General features: G+C 40.4%; 1 protein-coding gene across 1 annotated transcript in view; it reads right to left on the reverse strand.

Moving 5' to 3' along the window:
* Nucleotides 1-19,043, reverse strand: part of ZNF804A (zinc finger protein 804A) — a 308,566-nt gene that overhangs the window by 82,307 nt on the left and 207,216 nt on the right. The window contains exon 2 of the mRNA XM_075001530.1: nucleotides 2,298-2,441. Coding sequence (XP_074857631.1) covers nucleotides 2,298-2,441 — 144 coding nt within the window. The remainder of the gene's footprint in view (nucleotides 1-2,297; nucleotides 2,442-19,043) is intronic.

Below are 19,043 nucleotides of genomic sequence, written 5' to 3' on the forward strand. Positions count from 1 at the left end.
ACAAAAAGATACATATGATCATATGGCCTTCCAAAATACAGGTCAAAATCTCATGGAGACTATTCTTTCTCATAAAAAAGTAAAGAGCCTACCACATTTTGAACACGACCATAATATACAAATACATAAAAATATTAGCCATTGAACATCTGTCTTCATTCAGCTTTGTTTCTCACCTCCAGGATCCAAAACACTGTCTTCTGTTTCCATCTATAGCTAACACAGAAAAGACCAAACGCTGCAGTCTTTGCTCAGAGTTCCTTTCTTTAAAAATCAGGCAGAGAAGGAGAATGCTGGTAAGTTGGCTTGTTTTGTCCTTGCTGGGGACAGAGAACTCTGTATAATGTCCATGACAGTTCCTAGTGAGCGTCAGTCTTGCTCTATCCCTGAAGTTAGGGTCAGCTCATTTTATGAAAATTATTAAAAAAAAAAACCAAGAGTTAAATTTAGAATCATAGGAACATAGAAACTACCATAACGTTTGGCTCAATGCTCTGTCCACCATGGACTCCTGTCACTGGCAGAAGCTGGTGAAGGTATAAATTCTATCAGCAGGCTAAGAAAATCCTTCCTTTCAAGGAAGGTCTGTATTCTTTATTTTTGTGCCTTATCTAAACTTCACAGGAGATTTAACCCACTTGCTTTTTAATAAATTTGTTTTTATTTAACAAAATCCCAATGGTTTATATTACTTCTAATAATGTATATTGTTCTACTGTAATGCATCTTGCTCATAATGAGAGAACATATATGGGATTTACCTGGGGTGACACTAAATTGCAAAAGGGAAATTGATTGCACATAGCCATAGTTTTACACAATTGATTTGTACACCCACCATCATTCTTATGAATTGCCAGAGAATTTCCACTTCTTTGCTGCCCAAATAAAACTGTAACCCAGACTTTGAAACTCTGCCAACAAATGACACTGTACCGTATTACAAAAGAAAAAAAAAAGCAGCAAATTAGTTTCTCCTTTAGAGTATCCTTCCTGCCTGCCTCTAACAAGAGGCTTTTGTGAATGAGATGCTGAATCTCTGTAGGCTGTTACATAAACTCTAATTATAAACCTTCTAGGGCTGATAGAATAATTTGTGTACTACATAATTAAAAATGTAGTGTTTACTCCTGCTACTGATGAGAAAGAGAGCAATGATGTGTACCAGGAAGATGCTTTAGAGAAAAAAAATGAGCAGGGCACATCTTGGAGAATGTGGTGGTATTGGATGGTGGTGCAAATGGCACAGGGGGACCCATGACAGTACAGAGATACATGTTTTGTAAACTTTCAAGGGACAGAGGAAACTCAGTATTAATTTTGTTGTGGGGATATCCGCACTTCACTCTGAGTCCTTGAGCTGGAAAGTACATAAATTCATCAAATAAAACTATCCAACTGAAACTACAAATAGGGAAGTACAATAGCTACGTAAATCTAATTCTGAGACACATATTATGATCACTGTCAGAGGCAGGATACTGGATCTTATCCTATAACATAGTGCCTCTTGAGAAACCTCCATCCAGCTTGTCATTATGAATCAATAGTCCTTGCAGCAACATAAGTAATTATAATGCAATGAAGTATTTTAGAGGAAGTTAATATTGCAAACATAAGTATGTGCATTTCAGAGTTCACAGTTCATCGCAAGCCGTGAGGCAAAAAATTATATTGTCTTCATTTATATTTTTATCATTTATCTATATTTAAAATGATAATCAATTTGGGAAATGTAATTGATAGTAAAAGAAAACTGAGCAATATGTTCCCCAGCCATGTAGAAACAACTAAGGGGAATTTCCTATCTGCATCTGTGGTAACAACTATTTCCTGGGGCACATTCAGCTAGCAGACTACAACGTTCGTATGCTGAATTAAGGAGCTGAGAATTTTACATTCATTTAAACCTCGACAAGTTTTATCGCTCCCTATTTCACTTTTAGAATGCTCACAGTTGCCACACACCTGAGTCTTTTCTCACAGGTCACCCTGAAGGTTTGCCTGCTCAAACATCTTTTAAAGTTTATTTCTAAACAAACTGCATATTTCATGTCTCGGTTTTGGGATTACTAATTACAGACATCATTGAAGCCTGCAATTTTCAGTCACCTCCAGGATTTAGACACCCAATTCTTCCTTTATGTTAATGAAAATTGATGGTGAAATCCTGCTTTCTGAAGTCAATGGCCAAATTACTGTCAGGAGTTCTGCAGACCTAGAAGCTCATCTGAGTGTGAAAGGTAGTTTTGAAAGTCCCACCTGGAATGGCTACATAGCTAGGAGTTTCCTCTTACCTGTTTGTGAGCGTGGTCATACGAGTTAATGTGATTGTCAAACTCCTGGTGTTTGTAGTACTGTTTGTCACAGAGTTCACAGTAGAAGTTGGCCTTAAGGTCTTCCAGGGCTTTTGCTATTGTGTTCTCCTTTTCCGCGTAATCCTGAAAGGAAAATAGAAGAGCAGAACTTTAGTCGTCCCTCATGCTAGAAACTGCGATTGTGCTATTCATTTTAATTATATTTCTCAACATTGATACTGCTGTAAGTAAAAGCCTGCACTTTTTTACCATGGCATACTGCACATATTTTCTACACTGGGTTAGAGATGCACAGCTACACCTGTTCCAATTTCCTGCAAAACAGATGGCTGGAGAAGCATTTTGGAATATCTGCCCATAAAGCCCAAATACTTATCCTGATTAAAGTTACATTAATGTTAATTTCTGTCTGATAAACAATGTTTAAAAAGTTCAGCATATAGTGTATCTAATCAGAACAAGCATGAAGACAAAAATCAATCTAATTTGGTTACAGGACAATTCCAATGAATGCTGATTATACAAAATAAATAATACTAAAAACCACACTTAGAATATATACACAGATAAATAAATGAAAGATCATTTCTCCGAGATTCGGTGATATTTGTCTTCAATTTGTCATCTGTAAAAAAAAAAAATTCAGTTCTGCTTGTCATTCACAGCTTGACAGGAGAAAGAATTAAGGTTAAAAGTAATCTTGTTTTTATTAGAAAATGAATTATATAAATCCCTACTTGGTGTTTGCTTTCCTCAATACTTTGACCATAGAGTGACCTGGTCTGAAAGCTCATAGTCAGTGTCTGATTCTAAACTCAGATCAGTTTGGTATCAGAGTAACTCTCCCAGGCTATGTTTACACTAGGGCGATCTGTTGACAGAAGTTTCTGTTGGAAGATACCTTCCAACGAAACTTCTGTTGACAGATTGTGGCCAGACTGTCAAGTAAATTGAAAGAGCTATCTGCTCTGTTGACAGAGAGTGGCCAGATTGCCCAGCTGCTCTCTCAATAGAATGGCCAACCAGAAACACAGCAGACAGGGCTGCCTGGTGCCCCAGAAGCCCTGTCCGTAGACAGAGGGCCCCCCAGAATGTCCAAACTGGCTCCCTGTCAAGAGACTCTGTCGACAGAGACATTCTGCCTTATGAGGGAGTAGCAGAATATTGTTGACAGAAGTGCCACATTCTGTTGATTTACTGTCAGAGTGCCTTGGGAATGTGGATGCTCCACAGGTTTTGTTGACAAAATGACAGTTTTGTCAACAAAACTCTTCAGTGTAGTCATAGCCCCAGTGAGTAGCACTGTGAGAGATTAGAATTAGGCCCTAATATTGCAATTGGTATAAATGTTAATTACTCCAAGAGCATACATTGGGGAAAAAAAACATTATCACTTTATTTAGTTATGTATTTATTTTACTTTTCCATCACTATAGGGGTTCCTAAAGCAATTTTAGTTTTATTAGTCTGTTTCTCCCAACACCCTCCTTTTTCACAATACCTAATATTCATTTTATCTGAAAAAAAATATTTAAAAGTTCACTGCTGTATCTCATTACTAATGACTAAAAATATGTCATATAAAATATGTTTTTTAAAATAACTTGTATACATTTGAAATAGTTGATAGAGAATTTCCTAACATGTTCAGAAGAGGTGCTTTTTAAAAATAAATAACAGAAGTAACAACCCTAGTAACTTTAGTTTTACAGTCGCATCTTAAAACTACACTTATTTCACTATAATTCAAAGTGGCAGAGCTGATGGCAAAAATTGATTTGTTCACTAGAAATATAAGCATAGCTATTTCATCATCTACTTTCATTGTTACAATAAATTCATATTGAACATTCACTATTAGGGTACAGTGGATAGCAGTATGGTGTTAGAGTCTTGAAAAGAATACGAAATATGCTCAAAATTTATTTTGAATGGCAACTAAATGGCTTAATGTTTCTAATCAGGTAAAGGGAATTCACACATTTTCAAAAAATTAGTTTTTATAAAACATACAACTCTAAAAAAAAAAGTTTTGCATAAAAAGTGAGCTAACAGATCAGTTTGTGGAATGAAAGGTATTACTTTATGCCTAAAACACATGTTTACAGAGAATGGGGGCCTACCCTGGAAAACCTCAATTTACTAACATGTATAAAACTCTCTCTTTCAGATCACTTCTGCAGTTGCTCAGGTTGGACGATTCTGGGGAAAAATGGAAGGAGTACAATCTGTGCCTGAGGAGAATGGAATGTCTTGCAATGTTCTGCAGAAATGGGCCCAGTGTTGCAGTGATGGTATCCAAAGGGATTCCCATTCAGTCTTGCTTGATTAGGAGAGAAAGTGCAAAGTCATGTATTACAGAGCTTAGTGAAGCTAGAGCATTATCACACCTCCAGAATGTTGTGCATGACAGTTTGGAGGGAAATGTGGAAGTGCTGGAATATGTAAGACAGGAACATTTCTATACCACTCCCTTTGAGGATCACAAATCAAACACTCAGGGTGAATCTACGTTAGCAAATTCTTTCAGAAAATCAGGCACTTCTTTGAAAGAACAAGCACGAGTGTTCGCACACAAAATGCGTTCTTTTGATCCAAAAATCAAAACAAGGTGGCTCTTCTTCCGGAAGCCCAATTCTCTTTCCAGATCAGGAAGAGGAGTGCCTCCTTTTGAAAGTTTCTTTAGAATAGAAGCATGTGTAGATGCTCCATGGGCCATTTTTTTGAAAGAGCAATCCTCATGGCACCGGAATTTTCGATCCCTGGCCCATTCTTTTGAAAGAGCAGATCCATCTTTCGATCCACATTTTTGTGTGTGGACATGCTGTTTCAAAAGAAGATCTTCTGGAAGAGCTCTTACAGAAGATCATCTTTTGAAAGATCACTGTAGTGTAGACGAGGCCAGACAGATTCTGCCACCCTTTCTCAATGGAATGGTGCCTAATTTCTTTAGTACCCTCATTGATGTCAAGGGTACTGTTGCTGGAATAAAACACTAATTTACCCAAGAGTGAGAAAAGCTGGGCCACTATAACTCAAATGAAGTTTACTTTGCAATTGACCACCAGCCAGCCCTTAGCACCACCCAGAGTACCATAGCTGCAGCAGCCAGGAGCCCAGTCCCTTTTGAGTTGCCGGACTCCACAACATTGCCTCCCCCTCCTGTGAGAAGACCTGATACAGGGTATCTAGTATCTAGCTGAGTTTTGACACCTGCTGAACTGGAGGGGGTCAGATGATGAGAAAAAAATAAGAATCCTGGTATTTTACTGTGCATTTGAGGGTCCAGCTATTCCATCAGCCCTCCTGCACCACAACACTGGTCTTCACTGCACTCTAAGGCCAAGAGAGATCCGCAGAGGTACTATGATATCAGAAAATCCTGGCAGAATACCAGCAAAGAAATCTCATGCTCAGGTTATTTACAATTAATACGCCAGGGGATCAAGTTTTTCCTCATGAAAATTGGGAAATGTTTGTATTTGCATTTGACTCATGTTAGCATCCCCAAAGAGACAAGGCAAGTGAGAGAGCAAGAAGGCCACCTCCAAAGAGATCAGAAAATTTAAGGAAAGATGCTGACTGCTCCAAAGCTGTCCTAGATTGGAAGGGCACATGGTGAGTGTGTATATTTCAGGTTACTTTGTCTCCCTTTCAGAAACTGCCCTTCAGTCCCCATTATGTAGCTACATCTAAAATGTACTTTGTGCACTTGATATGTGGATCCTAGAAAGTGCTACTGAGCACCCCTCAAGATGTCAAGTGCTCTGTTCTCAGAATCTCTTGCAAGAGAAAAGCCTATGGTGGGCAAAGGCTAATTCTTAATTAGTCACATAAGATTGTTAGTAGAGAGCTGATTGGAACATTTTCAAATAAATGTAAACATATCCTGTTTTGCAAAGCCAAAATGTATTGTGTAGACAATTCAATTTCAATTAAGTTTTAAAGGAAGTTTCTGAGATCCAGGATGGACTCTCTAGTCACTTCTGACATGAGAAGAAAAGAGACCTGAACTAAAAGCCTGACATTTTTGACTTGCTAGTGGACATTGTGATACAATCTTGTTTTGCAAAACCATTAGAAAGATTTTGTTTTCATTCCAATGTGGAATAAAGCAAAATTTGAAACCTCAAAAGTTATCAAAGAGTGTAATTGCCATCTGACCAACCATCTATTACATTAGAAAAATGCATTTTCTTTATAACATGTATTTTCACTTTAGGGGCTGTTATCCTGCTTAAAAATATTCTAGGGCAAAAGAAAACATAGGAAAAAAATGTAGAGATTTTATTTTCTAAAGTGAATTAACTGGAATACCTGTGAGCACAATTAATACTGTAATTCTTTTATTTCTGTTAGACTCATTTTAGCACTTTCCGAAGAAAGTGTGTAGAAACAGCTTTCATTGCATAAAATGTACGATTTAGTAATGCCATTCTTAGTGTCCTGGTAGCACTGTATGAATTCAGTGATTCTTCTAAATAACTGCACATAACATTCTGATGTATTTATTTGAAAGCAAGTAATGTGATATCTGTATGACGGACTTACAGAAATAAAGTCAGAAGAACTACCAAAATCCAAATGAATTACAATAAGGTAAATTGTGTTTAAAGCCACTCCAACTCTAACAGTGCAAAGTAATTTCACAAATAAATTTATTAAATTATTCATTGATTTTAAAAAGCTTAGTTCCACATCTTACAGAGATCATAGACTGTGGTTGTTAGTTAGTTTGAATGCCATATCCAAATTTAACCAGACTTGCCAGGATGAAGAAAATCTGAATACTGTAGACAGTGCCAGAGCTGCTTGGCTATCATACTCTTGATTTTTCCCATAACGTGACAGATGCAATTACAACCCATAATTGGTGAATCTAACATCATGTGACATTTTCTTGAATGGTGCCTCACCAGCGACTTTCACATCCTACTCTTAGACAAAGAGACTCTGATAATCTTAAACATCAGTGGACTTGCCATTTTATGACTTTATTATACAACTTGAACATGGAACCAGGGAAGAGGCATTCTCCTGAAAAGCAACACTAGCTGGAATCTAAGCAGAAAAGATAATTTGTCTGATTCCAGAAGATTTTTCCCTTTACTACAGACACAGATGGTTCCATCCAAATCAACAGTTTTATCTGAAAGCAGTAATTTTGTCCCAGTTTCCAGGCAGCAGAAGCTCAAATTAAGCTACTGATTCACCACCTAGAGCTGTTCTGCTCTGTTCAGACACTAGGGAGGAGGCAAAAGGTAGTTTCTTTATTTCCCACATGCTCCTGACAAAGGTTCTCAGAACTGTGATGTTGGCTGGGGGGAGGGATAGCTGTGGTTTGAGCATTGGCCTGCTAAACCCAGGGTTGTAAATTCAATCCTTTAGGGTGATAGGTCCTGCTTTAAGAGTGGGGAACTAGACTTGTATGACCTCTGAAGGTCCCTTTCAATTCCATGATTTTGATTTTGATCTTGATCATGTAGTATGCATGTCATTGGAGTTATTATTTTACAAGTCATCAGGGCATTGAGCCCACTGAAACATAATATGATTTTCAAAACTTGGTGTGCATTTACATAGGCTACTGTAATTAAGAACAATGGAACCAACCCTGACAGCTGTTGACCACTCAGTTCCTATTAAATTTTTTACCTTCTGCTAAGATGTTAATATATACTATTAAAATTCCAAAAAGACTTTCATACATGGGTTCATCAGTGAAACGGAAAACTACTGGGGTCAATTAGAAGCAGTTTTTAAAGCACCTTTTAAATAAACCATGTATTAGCTGTGGTTTGAGCATTGGCCTGCTAAACCCAGGGTTGTAAATTCAATCCTTTAGGGTGATAGGTCCTGCTTTAAGAGTGGGGAACTAGACTTGTATGACCTCTGAAGGTCCCTTTCAATTCCATGATTTTGATTTTGATCTTGATCATGTAGTATGCATGTCATTGGAGTTATTATTTTACAAGTCATCAGGGCATTGAGCCCACTGAAACATAATATGATTTTCAAAACTTGGTGTGCATTTACATAGGGTACTGTAATTAAGAACTATGGAACCAACCCTGACAGCTGTTGACCACTCAGTTCCTATTAAATTTTTTACCTTCTGCTAAGATGTTAATATATACTATTAAAATTCCAAAAAGACTTTCATACATGGGTTCATCAGTGAAACGGAAAACTACTGGGGTCAATTAGAAGCAGTTTTTAAAGCACCTTTTAAATAAACCATGTATTAGCTGTGGTTTGAGCATTGGCCTGCTAAACCCAGGGTTGTAAATTCAATCCTTTAGGGTGATAGGTCCTGCTTTAAGAGTGGGGAACTAGACTTGTATGACCTCTGAAGGTCCCTTTCAATTCCATGATTTTGATTTTGATCTTGATCATGTAGTATGCATGTCATTGGAGTTATTATTTTACAAGTCATCAGGGCATTGAGCCCACTGAAACATAATATGATTTTCAAAACTTGGTGTGCATTTACATAGGCTACTGTAATTAAGAACAATGGAACCAACCCTGACAGCTGTTGACCACTCAGTTCCTATTAAATTTTTTACCTTCTGCTAAGATGTTAATATATACTATTAAAATTCCAAAAAGACTTTCATACATGGGTTCATCAGTGAAACGGAAAACTACTGGGGTCAATTAGAAGCAGTTTTTAAAGCACCTTTTAAATAAACCATGTATTAGTGTCATGCTTTCTTTCTTGGAGGTCAAATTCCTGATTGAAGCTTGATCATGGAAAATTAAGAAAATATGATCAACTTCTGCATACAATTCAATTTCATGAAAGTCAATGGAGCTCAAACTGGGGCTCCAATAGTTCCAATAAAGTGTAAATCAATGGAGAATTTGGCCCATAATATTAAGCTTAAACTAAATTCTGGCAGGCATGTGATGAGACAGCAATTTGTTACCAGCCTTATCTGTCTCATTATAAGTGCTTTCATCCACAAAACCTTAAAATGTATCCTGTAAAATAACCCGATTAATGTTTTACCACTACAGGTGACTGTTTTGCATATAGCTCAGCCGCAGCTATTATTTATGAAGTCCAGTGCCTTTAAAATCTATTTGAATCAGAAATTGTATCTAAAATGAAACACTCCATGCCACAATTAAAAAAAACCCAACAACATTCACTAATAGCAAGATTGGGAATGACGGGCATAATGGCTAAGTGGGAGGAGGCATGTAATGTTCTACTATGCTTGTAGTATGTTCCTGTAGTCCATGCAGTATAGAGTTGGGGAAGGCTGTAGGCAGATGCTCTGAAGTACACGGAATAAGATTAACTCTAGAGATTTAATAGTGTTTTCCTTATTCTAATGAAGTTCCTGGCTCAGGATTAGGAGAAAGCATTTCTTTCTGTGATGCTCTGCCATTCTTGGTTCATACTGCACAGATGCAGAAGAGGAGAGCATTTTCTTTATGTCTTCCCAACTTTATTTTCATCTGCTGTGATCATTTCAGCAGCTAAAACCAGATTTACAAATATATTCAGGTGCCTAAGGAGGATGATAGGCATCTAGTGGGATTTCAAAAGGAGTTAGTCAGTTAATGTGCTTTTGCCTTTGCTGAAAATTCCACTCAGCATCTGTCAAGATATTACATGCCTAAATAACTTTGAAAATCTGGCCCTTAGCCCCTGGATAAAATGTCCTAATTTGTCCAGCTGAAGATAATATTGAACAGTACTACTGAGCACAACGGATGCATCTAGTTTTCCTACAGTGATGCAGCATGTAATTTTTGTCGTCTCCAATACAGACTTCAGACCACAGATATTATGTCCAGGCAAAAACTTTTTTTTTCTTTTTTTTATCTCAGGTAAAGGTGGTTAAATTGTTTGTATCACTATTGCTGGATAGTCTGCAATCTCTCACAGCTCACAGTCAGAGCTCTCCATGGTACTGACATTCCCCCAGGCAGTCAGTTGCACCTGGTTTTCCGTCCTTGAAATCTCCAGCTGCACTGAGATAATGCTCGTCCTGCAGTTCATTTTTATAGGGCTCCTGGCCCCTGATAGGCCACTTTCTCCTGCATGAACCTCTCTATGGAGGACTTTTCTATGATTTACTGGGGCAGGGTTTGGCAAGGCTGTAAGCCTCCAGCAGAGGGCTTTGGGGCCTAGTCCAACCCATCACAGGTAGCAATAAGACACACATAACAAATCAGCATATAAAATTTTAGGAGGAAAAAGGATGCATATTTCATGAAACCATTTTCACTAGTCACAGATTGAATCTAACTAACAATAACAAGACAAAATGCAAGAGAAGAGAAGAGAATGGCTAGGAAACAAAAATGGGCCCTGTTAATTCAGATACATTTGCATGTCCCTAAATTTTATGCATATGATTGGTCAATGGGACTATTTCTGTATAAAACTTACAGGTATGAAATTGTTTGCAGGATCAGGCTCCATGATGATCACCAAGTACATTTTTCACATCAATCAAACTTGCACCTACCTGTGACTACAGTGCAACAGTTTAATATTATTTTTCTGGGTGCACAGATTTTTATTTCAGTGTTCCATATCACCTCTTTTTCTAGGCTTTGGGAAAAATCATTTTGATTTTACTCCTATTTCTGTTTCCACATTTGAAAGATTTTTCTAAAATGAAAGCAAAATGGCAATATAACAATCTCTTTAATTAAAAATCTGTCTTTGTTTTATCCCATAGTATATATGTTCCTCTTAACACTGTTTAAAATTTATCGTTGATTAGTTACAATTTACAAACCGTGTTCCTTTTAGATAAATAACCCTGAGCAGTGGTTTCTTATTTAAATAAAAATAAATTACTGCAAAATGTGCTTCTTATAAATTTGACCTACTGTGGAATTGCAAAAAATATATTTTGAATTAAAGTAAATTTGTCCACTGAGTTTACACAGTCAATTTGTTTGTTATGAACAAACCATGTCAGAATTTAAAATGATGTCTACTCAAGTAAATGCTGGATGAAATCCCAACAGAAGGCTCAGTGATTTTTCTTTACAGACCTTTTACTGATTTCATTTTACTATGGCTTTCCAGACCATTAAACCTTTTCATGGAAATGTACCATCTTTCTTCTATCTTTTATAGCTTCAGGGACCCATCAGTACTAGCCTTACTTTATGTGTTATGAAGTTATGTGCCATAAGTACTTCAATATCAAGTCACTGAAAAGATACCTTAACATTGGGAAGGTCTAAAACAATCAAATACAGGGTTGCATGTGCCTTCAGTTCTACTCAAAGCTGAAAGGAAAAGGTTCTTGTCTGAACATTAACCAAGAGTGAGATTCTAGTTTACAGTGTTGAAGCACTAAAATTCCACTTATCCTGCAGAGAAGGAATATCTTTCTTCCAGTTTGCTAGTTACTCTATAATGCTACAATTTTCAAGGAAACTCTTAAAAAGGCAGGCTGAAATGTGGCACTATTTTATTTCCATTTTGCTGCCTTGGATATTATCTGAGGGACAGAGCCAAACACGCAACAAGATAGAGCGTGTTTTGCATTGTCCATAATTGTTAGCTATGTCTAAAAGACCACATGGAAAGTGAGACCCACCCCAGTTGTATGCCAGGAGAAAAAAATTGTACTCAGTACTCATTCAAATGACTCAGAGATAACCTTGTTAGTCTGTAGCGTCACAAAAAAGCCAAGCCATCCTGTAGCCCAGGAGTGGCCAACACATGGCTCTGAAATCACATGTGGCTCTTTGAACAATTAAATGCAGCTCCTGCTGGAAGCCACCTGCCAGCAGTGCCATTCATGCTCTGCACACATTCCCCACCACTTGGTGGGAGAAGCACATGGCAGCAACAGTGGCGGTGGCTCCAGTGAGTCACTGGCACTGAGTTTGAGCAGGAGACTGGGGGAAAAGGCATTGAGCTGGGGGGGAGGAAGGCTGGAAGTGCCTGGATCTGGTGGAGGGGTGGAAGACTGGGTTAAAGTGTCGGCGGGTGGGGTGGGGTGGGGAGGGGGCTGGGATGCCTGGCTCTGGGGTAGGTATGAGTGTATCTGGCCCTGTCAATCTGTTTCATCACTTCTCCTGGTGGGTAATTAAGTTTTATGAATGCTTGGTAATGACTGAAGGGTTTTGTTGATGTTTTTGTTTTTTGTCTCGGTCACTGGGATTGGAGCAGATATGGTTATATCTTAGGGTCTGACTGTAAGCAATGAATCATGTGATGTGTTCTGGATGGAGGTGCACAAAATGTAGGTAAGAGTAGTGGTCAGTGGGCTCCAGTATAGAGTGGGATTAATTTGACTGTTGTTGATTTGTACTGTGGTGTCCAGGAAATGGATCTCGTGTGGAAGGGTCAAGACAGAGACTGATGGTGGGGTGCAAACTGTTGAAATCTCTGTGGAATTCTTCAAAGGTCTCCTAACCATGGGTCCATATGATGAAAATATCATCAATGTAGCATAGGTAAAGGACGCATGGTTGATAGGGGCAGGAGTTGAGGAAATGGTGTTCTAAGTCAGCCACAAAAAAGTTGGGGCCATGCGAGTGCCCATAGCAGTGCTGCTGACTTGAAGGTATAAACTCCAGTGTCATAACTAGCTAATTTTGCACCTGATTATAAAAAAGGCAAGAATATAAAATTGCACCCCCCTCATATATTCATAGTAGTTGTTTTGTAGAAAAAGGGAAAATACATAAATAAATAATACCACACTGCTTATACTAGCTGGGGTTAGAGCAGAGGCCTGGGGCTCTGGGGTACGGAGAGGGGGTTAGAGCAAGGGCCTGTGGATCTCTGGGGGGGCGGGGGAGGGGACAGGGCTGGGGTTAGAGTGGGGGTCTGGGGGTGCCTGGCTCTGAGGGAGGGGAAGGGCATTGTCCCTCACAAGCATTCTGAAAACCTGGCAACCCTGGAGTGGCCTGGCTTCCCACATGGCTGTGGGAAATACCTGGGGGGCAAGATGCCATGCAGAGCCACCTGGCACAGCCACAGGCCAGTCACTGCCACAGCCAGGAACCTCTGTGTGCCTTGCGAGTAGCCTTGTTTATGTGGCTACTACTGGCCTGTTTCCCCCATGGAGTGCAGGGCGGACAGAAAATGCACCCAGCCTGGCTGCTAGTAAGCCAGGAGCCCTGCAGGCCTGCTCCCCTGCACCCACACTGGACATGGGGGGGAAAGAGTGGGAGCCTAGGCAAGGCCCAGGAGGCTATGTGGTGGGATGTGTGCATTGAGAGGCGAGAGAGGCGCCCCACATATGCAGCTCCTCCTGTGCCGTGCATCCAGGGGCGGGGCCAGTGCACAGCTGGGTGGCGTGTGGCTGCCTAGCACAGACTCAGGCTACACTACGTCTGCTGCTTGCCCCCAACTCGGCCCAGCCCTGCTCCCCACTCCTGGATGGGACATGCCTTGTGGCCCCATGACTGGGGCTCAGGACCATAACAGGGGTGACAGCGAGTGAGGCATTCGCCTATGCCTCCTCAGCCCTGCACCTGAGGTGAGTCCCTCCTTGCCTCACCCTTATTATGGCCCTGATAAATTGTCCCTAGATTAGAAACAGCTGTGGGTCAGGACAAAGTCTCATAGCTTAACCACCAGATATGCTATGGCATCATCTGAGATGGTATTCCTGATGGCTTGCAATCCATTTTCATGTACAATATTGGTGTAGAGAGCTTCTATATCCCTGGTAGAAAGGATGGTGTTTTCAGGAAGATAATGGATGTTCTGTAGTTTACTCAGGAAGTTAGTTGTCTCTCAGAGAAAGCCAGGAGCACTGGTAGCACAGGGTTTGAGGAGGGAGTCAACACAGCAGCACAGTCCTGTTGTAAGGGTGCCAATCGTTCAAAAGAATTCATTGAAAAATTTGGGTGAAAGTCTGAAGAGACTGTTGAACGAATGTTTGACACACAAAATGGTTCCCTTGGACAGATTCTCCGCATATTTTCTACATTTTCCATCCCCTTTCAAATGCATAAATCTGTCAAAAACCTGCAAGATTCCAGGAAAATTCCAATCAGGAGTGTCATAATGTCACTGAAACAAAAGTAAGGTTAAAATGTACAATAAGTCCATGGCATTACAGAATGTAAGAGCTGATTGGAATTCTAAGTGTTTTCACTGAAGCACCATGCATTTGCATACCCAGAATAATAGCCATGTTACATTAAAACACAAAACCATTGTGAGCAACATTCATGCCAGCTGTCGGCATTTCTCATAGTAACAATCACATTCCAAGAACAAGTCACAGTTTTAAATGTCATTATGAAAGTGTTTCAAATATATTACTAGTCATTTATTATTTAGCATTTTGAGAGCCCTGAGATTTGGATCTCTTTTTGCTGGGCCCTGCATGAAATGACTGAAGAGACAGTACCATTCCAAACTGCTTACAAGTTAAGTAAGCAAGTCAGAAAAGAGTGAAGGTGGAGTCAGATGTAATGTGACTTGCCAAAGGTTAAAAAACAGGTAATTAATATAGCCAGGAATAGAAACCAGGGACAATGCAGTTGCAGTGCAATGCCCTAGTCACATGAATGTGTGTTTCAAGGTTTGGGACAGACTCCGGAGGTCCATACTCAATCCACATAAAGGCAGAAGTCCCATGAATGCAACTCACAGGAAAGTTAGCAATCTGTGGGGCCCCAAGAGTCAATGCAATAACTAGAAAAAGAAGTGTTTCCCCGGGAACTTGCAGGGAAGAGTTCAAAGAGAAGCCTAAACAACATAAAAGATAAAGGGAGTAAAAGGCAGCTGACAAGACAAGTCCCACAGCTAAGCGGGGCAGGGCTAATGGCAGGAGAGCAATGGGTGCCAGGAGGAGGCACAGCCTCAACAGGAGTTGATATTCCTGAGGGTCCCACATTTTTTGTTTATCCAGGCCCCATAGAGCATTAAGCCAGCTCTACACAGCAAAAGAGTTTTCCTCGTCCTCAAGCCGAAAGAACTACTGCAGCTCTGAGGAAATAAGCCCTGCACAGCACCAAACAAAAAAAAGTGCCCCTATGGAAATGACTTTGTGCGACTCAGTGCACAAAGAAGCCTTCCTTCTCAGAAGGAGCAAGTTAGGAAATATTTGTGAAATTAGCATCTCCAAGCTTGCTACTGACAGCAGCCACTTCTGTTAAAAATGTGTCCGAATTCTTGATTCAGTTGCGCGGGAGCCATGAGTAAGGTTCACAGTGCTCCAACATCTTACAGTTTAATAGTCAGAAGACAAAGTATTGTAGTTAAACCAAAGGTCTGTTTTCGGAGTAAAGTTTATTTAAACAGATTGGATGGCTCATAGAATTAGCAATAGATGATAAAGCCTAGCAACTATGCTTTATTACTCTAGAAATTTATCCTATAACAGTGACTAGAGACAGCTGTGGTCTACATTATAGTGTCAGGTCTACGTAAGGCAGCGTGCACTGACCTAAGTCTGTAAGTATTTATACTAAAATGTTATTCCAGCCATTTTCACAGGAGATGTAGCACTTAGGCTGATTTAGGTTAGATTGCCAAAGTGTCAGAGTAGGCAGTGCAAGGGCCTTGCTGGGACCTGGGAAAGGTGGTGGTGGGGCCCTAGCTCTGTCCACCCAGAAGCGGCAGGGCCTGGAGGGGCAACCAGCCCTCAGGGCTACCTGGACTGAAGCACACCCCACTCCAACCAGCCCTCAGCGCTTCCTGGAGTGTGCCTTGCAGCACTCCGGCAGTGATTTACATGGCCTGGGGTTCTAGGTACTGCCACAGCCACAGGGGTTCCCAGGTCCTTTTCAATCTCCAGGCCCCTGGGCAGTTGCTCTCTTCCCCTCTACCCATCAGTAGGCCTGTAACACTGTTGCTTACATCAACTGTAGATACCTTTCAGGACTGTCCTACAATGCCCCACACTGACAGCTGAATCGGTACCACTGTTTCGGGTAAGGATGCACACTGCCAATAAAAGGTGCATAAATTCCTAGTGGCCTGGTGGCTGTTATACAAAAAATACATCAGCGCAACCAGCTGCCTCAAGCTGGAGAGTAAAATCCAGTGTGTTTTATTTCTGACATCACCAATTAGCACTCATTCAGAACGACTTGATAAAAACAGCACACTTAACCACTATAGATGCAGTTATGTCTCTTGAGAGCAGAGGAACCTTTCCCTTGCCAAGCTGCTCTGGAAGAGAGTGTGTCAGTGGTAAATGATAATGCTTTGAAAGTGGGAATACTGGGCAGTGACATAACAAGCACTCCCTCTCCCATCATCAGTTTTTATTCATCAATGCCTCTTAAAAGTTCAGATGTTGATTGCTGTTTTGTATTAGGACTTCTTAGTGCTCAAGATGCTCAGCAAGTAGTGATCAATGGCTCTCTGTCTGGTTAGCGGCTGGTATCAAGGGGATTACCCCACAGGTCAGTTCTTAGGCTGGTTTTGTTCAACATCTTTATTAATGACCTGGATGAGGAGATGGATTGCACTCTCAGCAACTTTGCGGATGACACGAAACTAGGGGGAGAGGAGCATAGGGCCAGGCTCCAGGGAGACCTAAACAAATAGGAGGATTGGGCCAAAAGAAATATGATGAGTTTCAACAAGGAGAAATGCATTTAGGATGGAGCAATCCCAAGCACCATTACAGCCTGGGAATTGATGGGTTAAACAGCAGTTCTGCAGAAAAGGAGACAGGAATTACAGTGGATGAGAAGCTGGATATGGGCCAACAGTGTGCCCTGGTAACCAAGGAGGCTAACAGCATATTGGGGTACATTAGTAGTGATTATTCCCTAATTCAGCACTGATGAGGCCGCATCTGAAGCACTGCGTCCAGTTCTGGGTCCCCCGTTACAGAAAGGATGCGGATACATTGGAGAGAGTCCGGCAGAAGGCAACACAATTATTAGGTGAATGGAGCACTTAACTTATGAGGAGAGTGTGAGGGTTTTGTGCTTGTTTAGTCTACAGAAGCCCAAATCCTTCCAAGTGAGGGGGGATTTGATAGCAGCTTTCAACTATCTGACAAGGGCAGGAGGTTCCAAAGGGGATGGAAAGAGGCTGTTCCCAGTGGTGATAGATGACAGAACAACAATAGAGCAATGGTCTCAACTTGTAGTGGGGGAGATCTAGGTTTGATATTAGGAATAACCAATACTTTAAAAAAAAAAAAAAGCTGGTACTCAGCTGGCTCAGCACCTCTCCACCACAGCCAGTTCTGGGGCTGCAGAGGTGCCAGTATTCAGTACCCAGTGCAAAAAAATGTACAACGAATAACTATTCCATGAGGAGAGTGCAGCTCTGAAATGGGTTATCAATGGAGGTAGTAGAATCTCCATCCCAGGAGGTTTTTAATTCCTGGTTTGACAAAGCCCTGAATGGGATGATTTAGTTGGGATTGCCGTGCTTTTAGCAGTGAGTTAGACGTTGCTAAGGCTGATCCTTACTCTGACACTCTGAGTGCAAAAGGCTGGGTCCCACAAGAGACCTTAAAAATACTTTGCCTTTCTAGGATTTTGCTTCAAATCTTTGGGAAGTAGCTGCAACTACCCACGTGAGAAAACCACTCTTTAAAACGCAGGAAAATACACTCGGGATGTCTCCCTGTGGGGTAATACCAAGCTTTTAGCCCACCCTTAGGGGAGACCTTGCAAACAAGGAGGACGAAATCCGATAGCTGAATTTTCAGTCTTAGGCATGTGTATACTCAGACCCTTCTCTAGGACACAGGAATCAACTAATTGCCTAAAAATGTGATTGATTAACAAAACAAAAGACAAAGTATACTAGTAAAGTGATAAAGCATATGTGGTGGTTAGGTGTTACAGAGCAACTTAAAAAATATAGATAGAAACAGAGAATTACTGCCCTGGGATCCATGTTAGAAGTTACAGTGTACAGGGGGTACCTGACACAGCATGAGAAGTTCTGCACCAAACCCAACATAAAAAATAACCTGATTGCATCTGACTAAACACTTCCCTTACATATCACTGCACCCAGCTCTTACGGCCTGAATATTTACTGAATTCCTTAAACCCTGCTTAGGCTTAAAACATCTCTGTCTGTCCCCTCTAGCCACAGAAAAGAAAGACTCTTCAATAGGTAATTGCTTCAGTTCAAAAGAATCCCTTCTCTCTTCCCATTGGCTCACCTAGCTGCTTGCCAACAGAGAACTCACTCTTTCTGGGTTTACCACTTTACAGGCATTCATTCACCACAGACCCGACTGATCTCTTGAGGTCTCTTCCAATCCTATGGTCCTATGAGTCAGTGCTACTTTTGCAAAGTTTATTATTGGTATGCTAAATGACTATATATTTCTATTGCTCCGTAACTGATACCTTGCTTCTACAAGCCAAAATAACACAAAGAATTGAAATTTTACCATGGTGGATGGTCACCAGGGAAAAAAATTATAATGATCTATCCACTCAAAATGTATTTCAACATGTTGATGCATGTCTTTTCACTCCTTCTCACAGCTAATTTCCTATCACCTTTCACTAAGTAAAGTGTGTAACCAAGTGTGGCCAGTCAGCGCACACACATTTTGCCCCCTATTTAATCCACAACAGAAATAGTGAACTTGTTATCATTTTGGGATTATTAGAATCTTGACGTACTTTGTTTCTGCTTTTAGTTATAAATAGCCCAAAGAAATTCCAAAATGGCGTAATATGTAGGTTAAAATTAATGAGTTTAGGTCTGTCTTTATGAAATGAATGGCTAATGTTTTAATGGCCAGCTTTTCGATTGTGTTTATCTACAAAATAGATATG

Source organism: Carettochelys insculpta, chromosome 8, assembly GCF_033958435.1.
Source record: "Carettochelys insculpta isolate YL-2023 chromosome 8, ASM3395843v1, whole genome shotgun sequence".
NCBI classification, from domain to species: Eukaryota; Metazoa; Chordata; order Testudines; family Carettochelyidae; genus Carettochelys; species Carettochelys insculpta.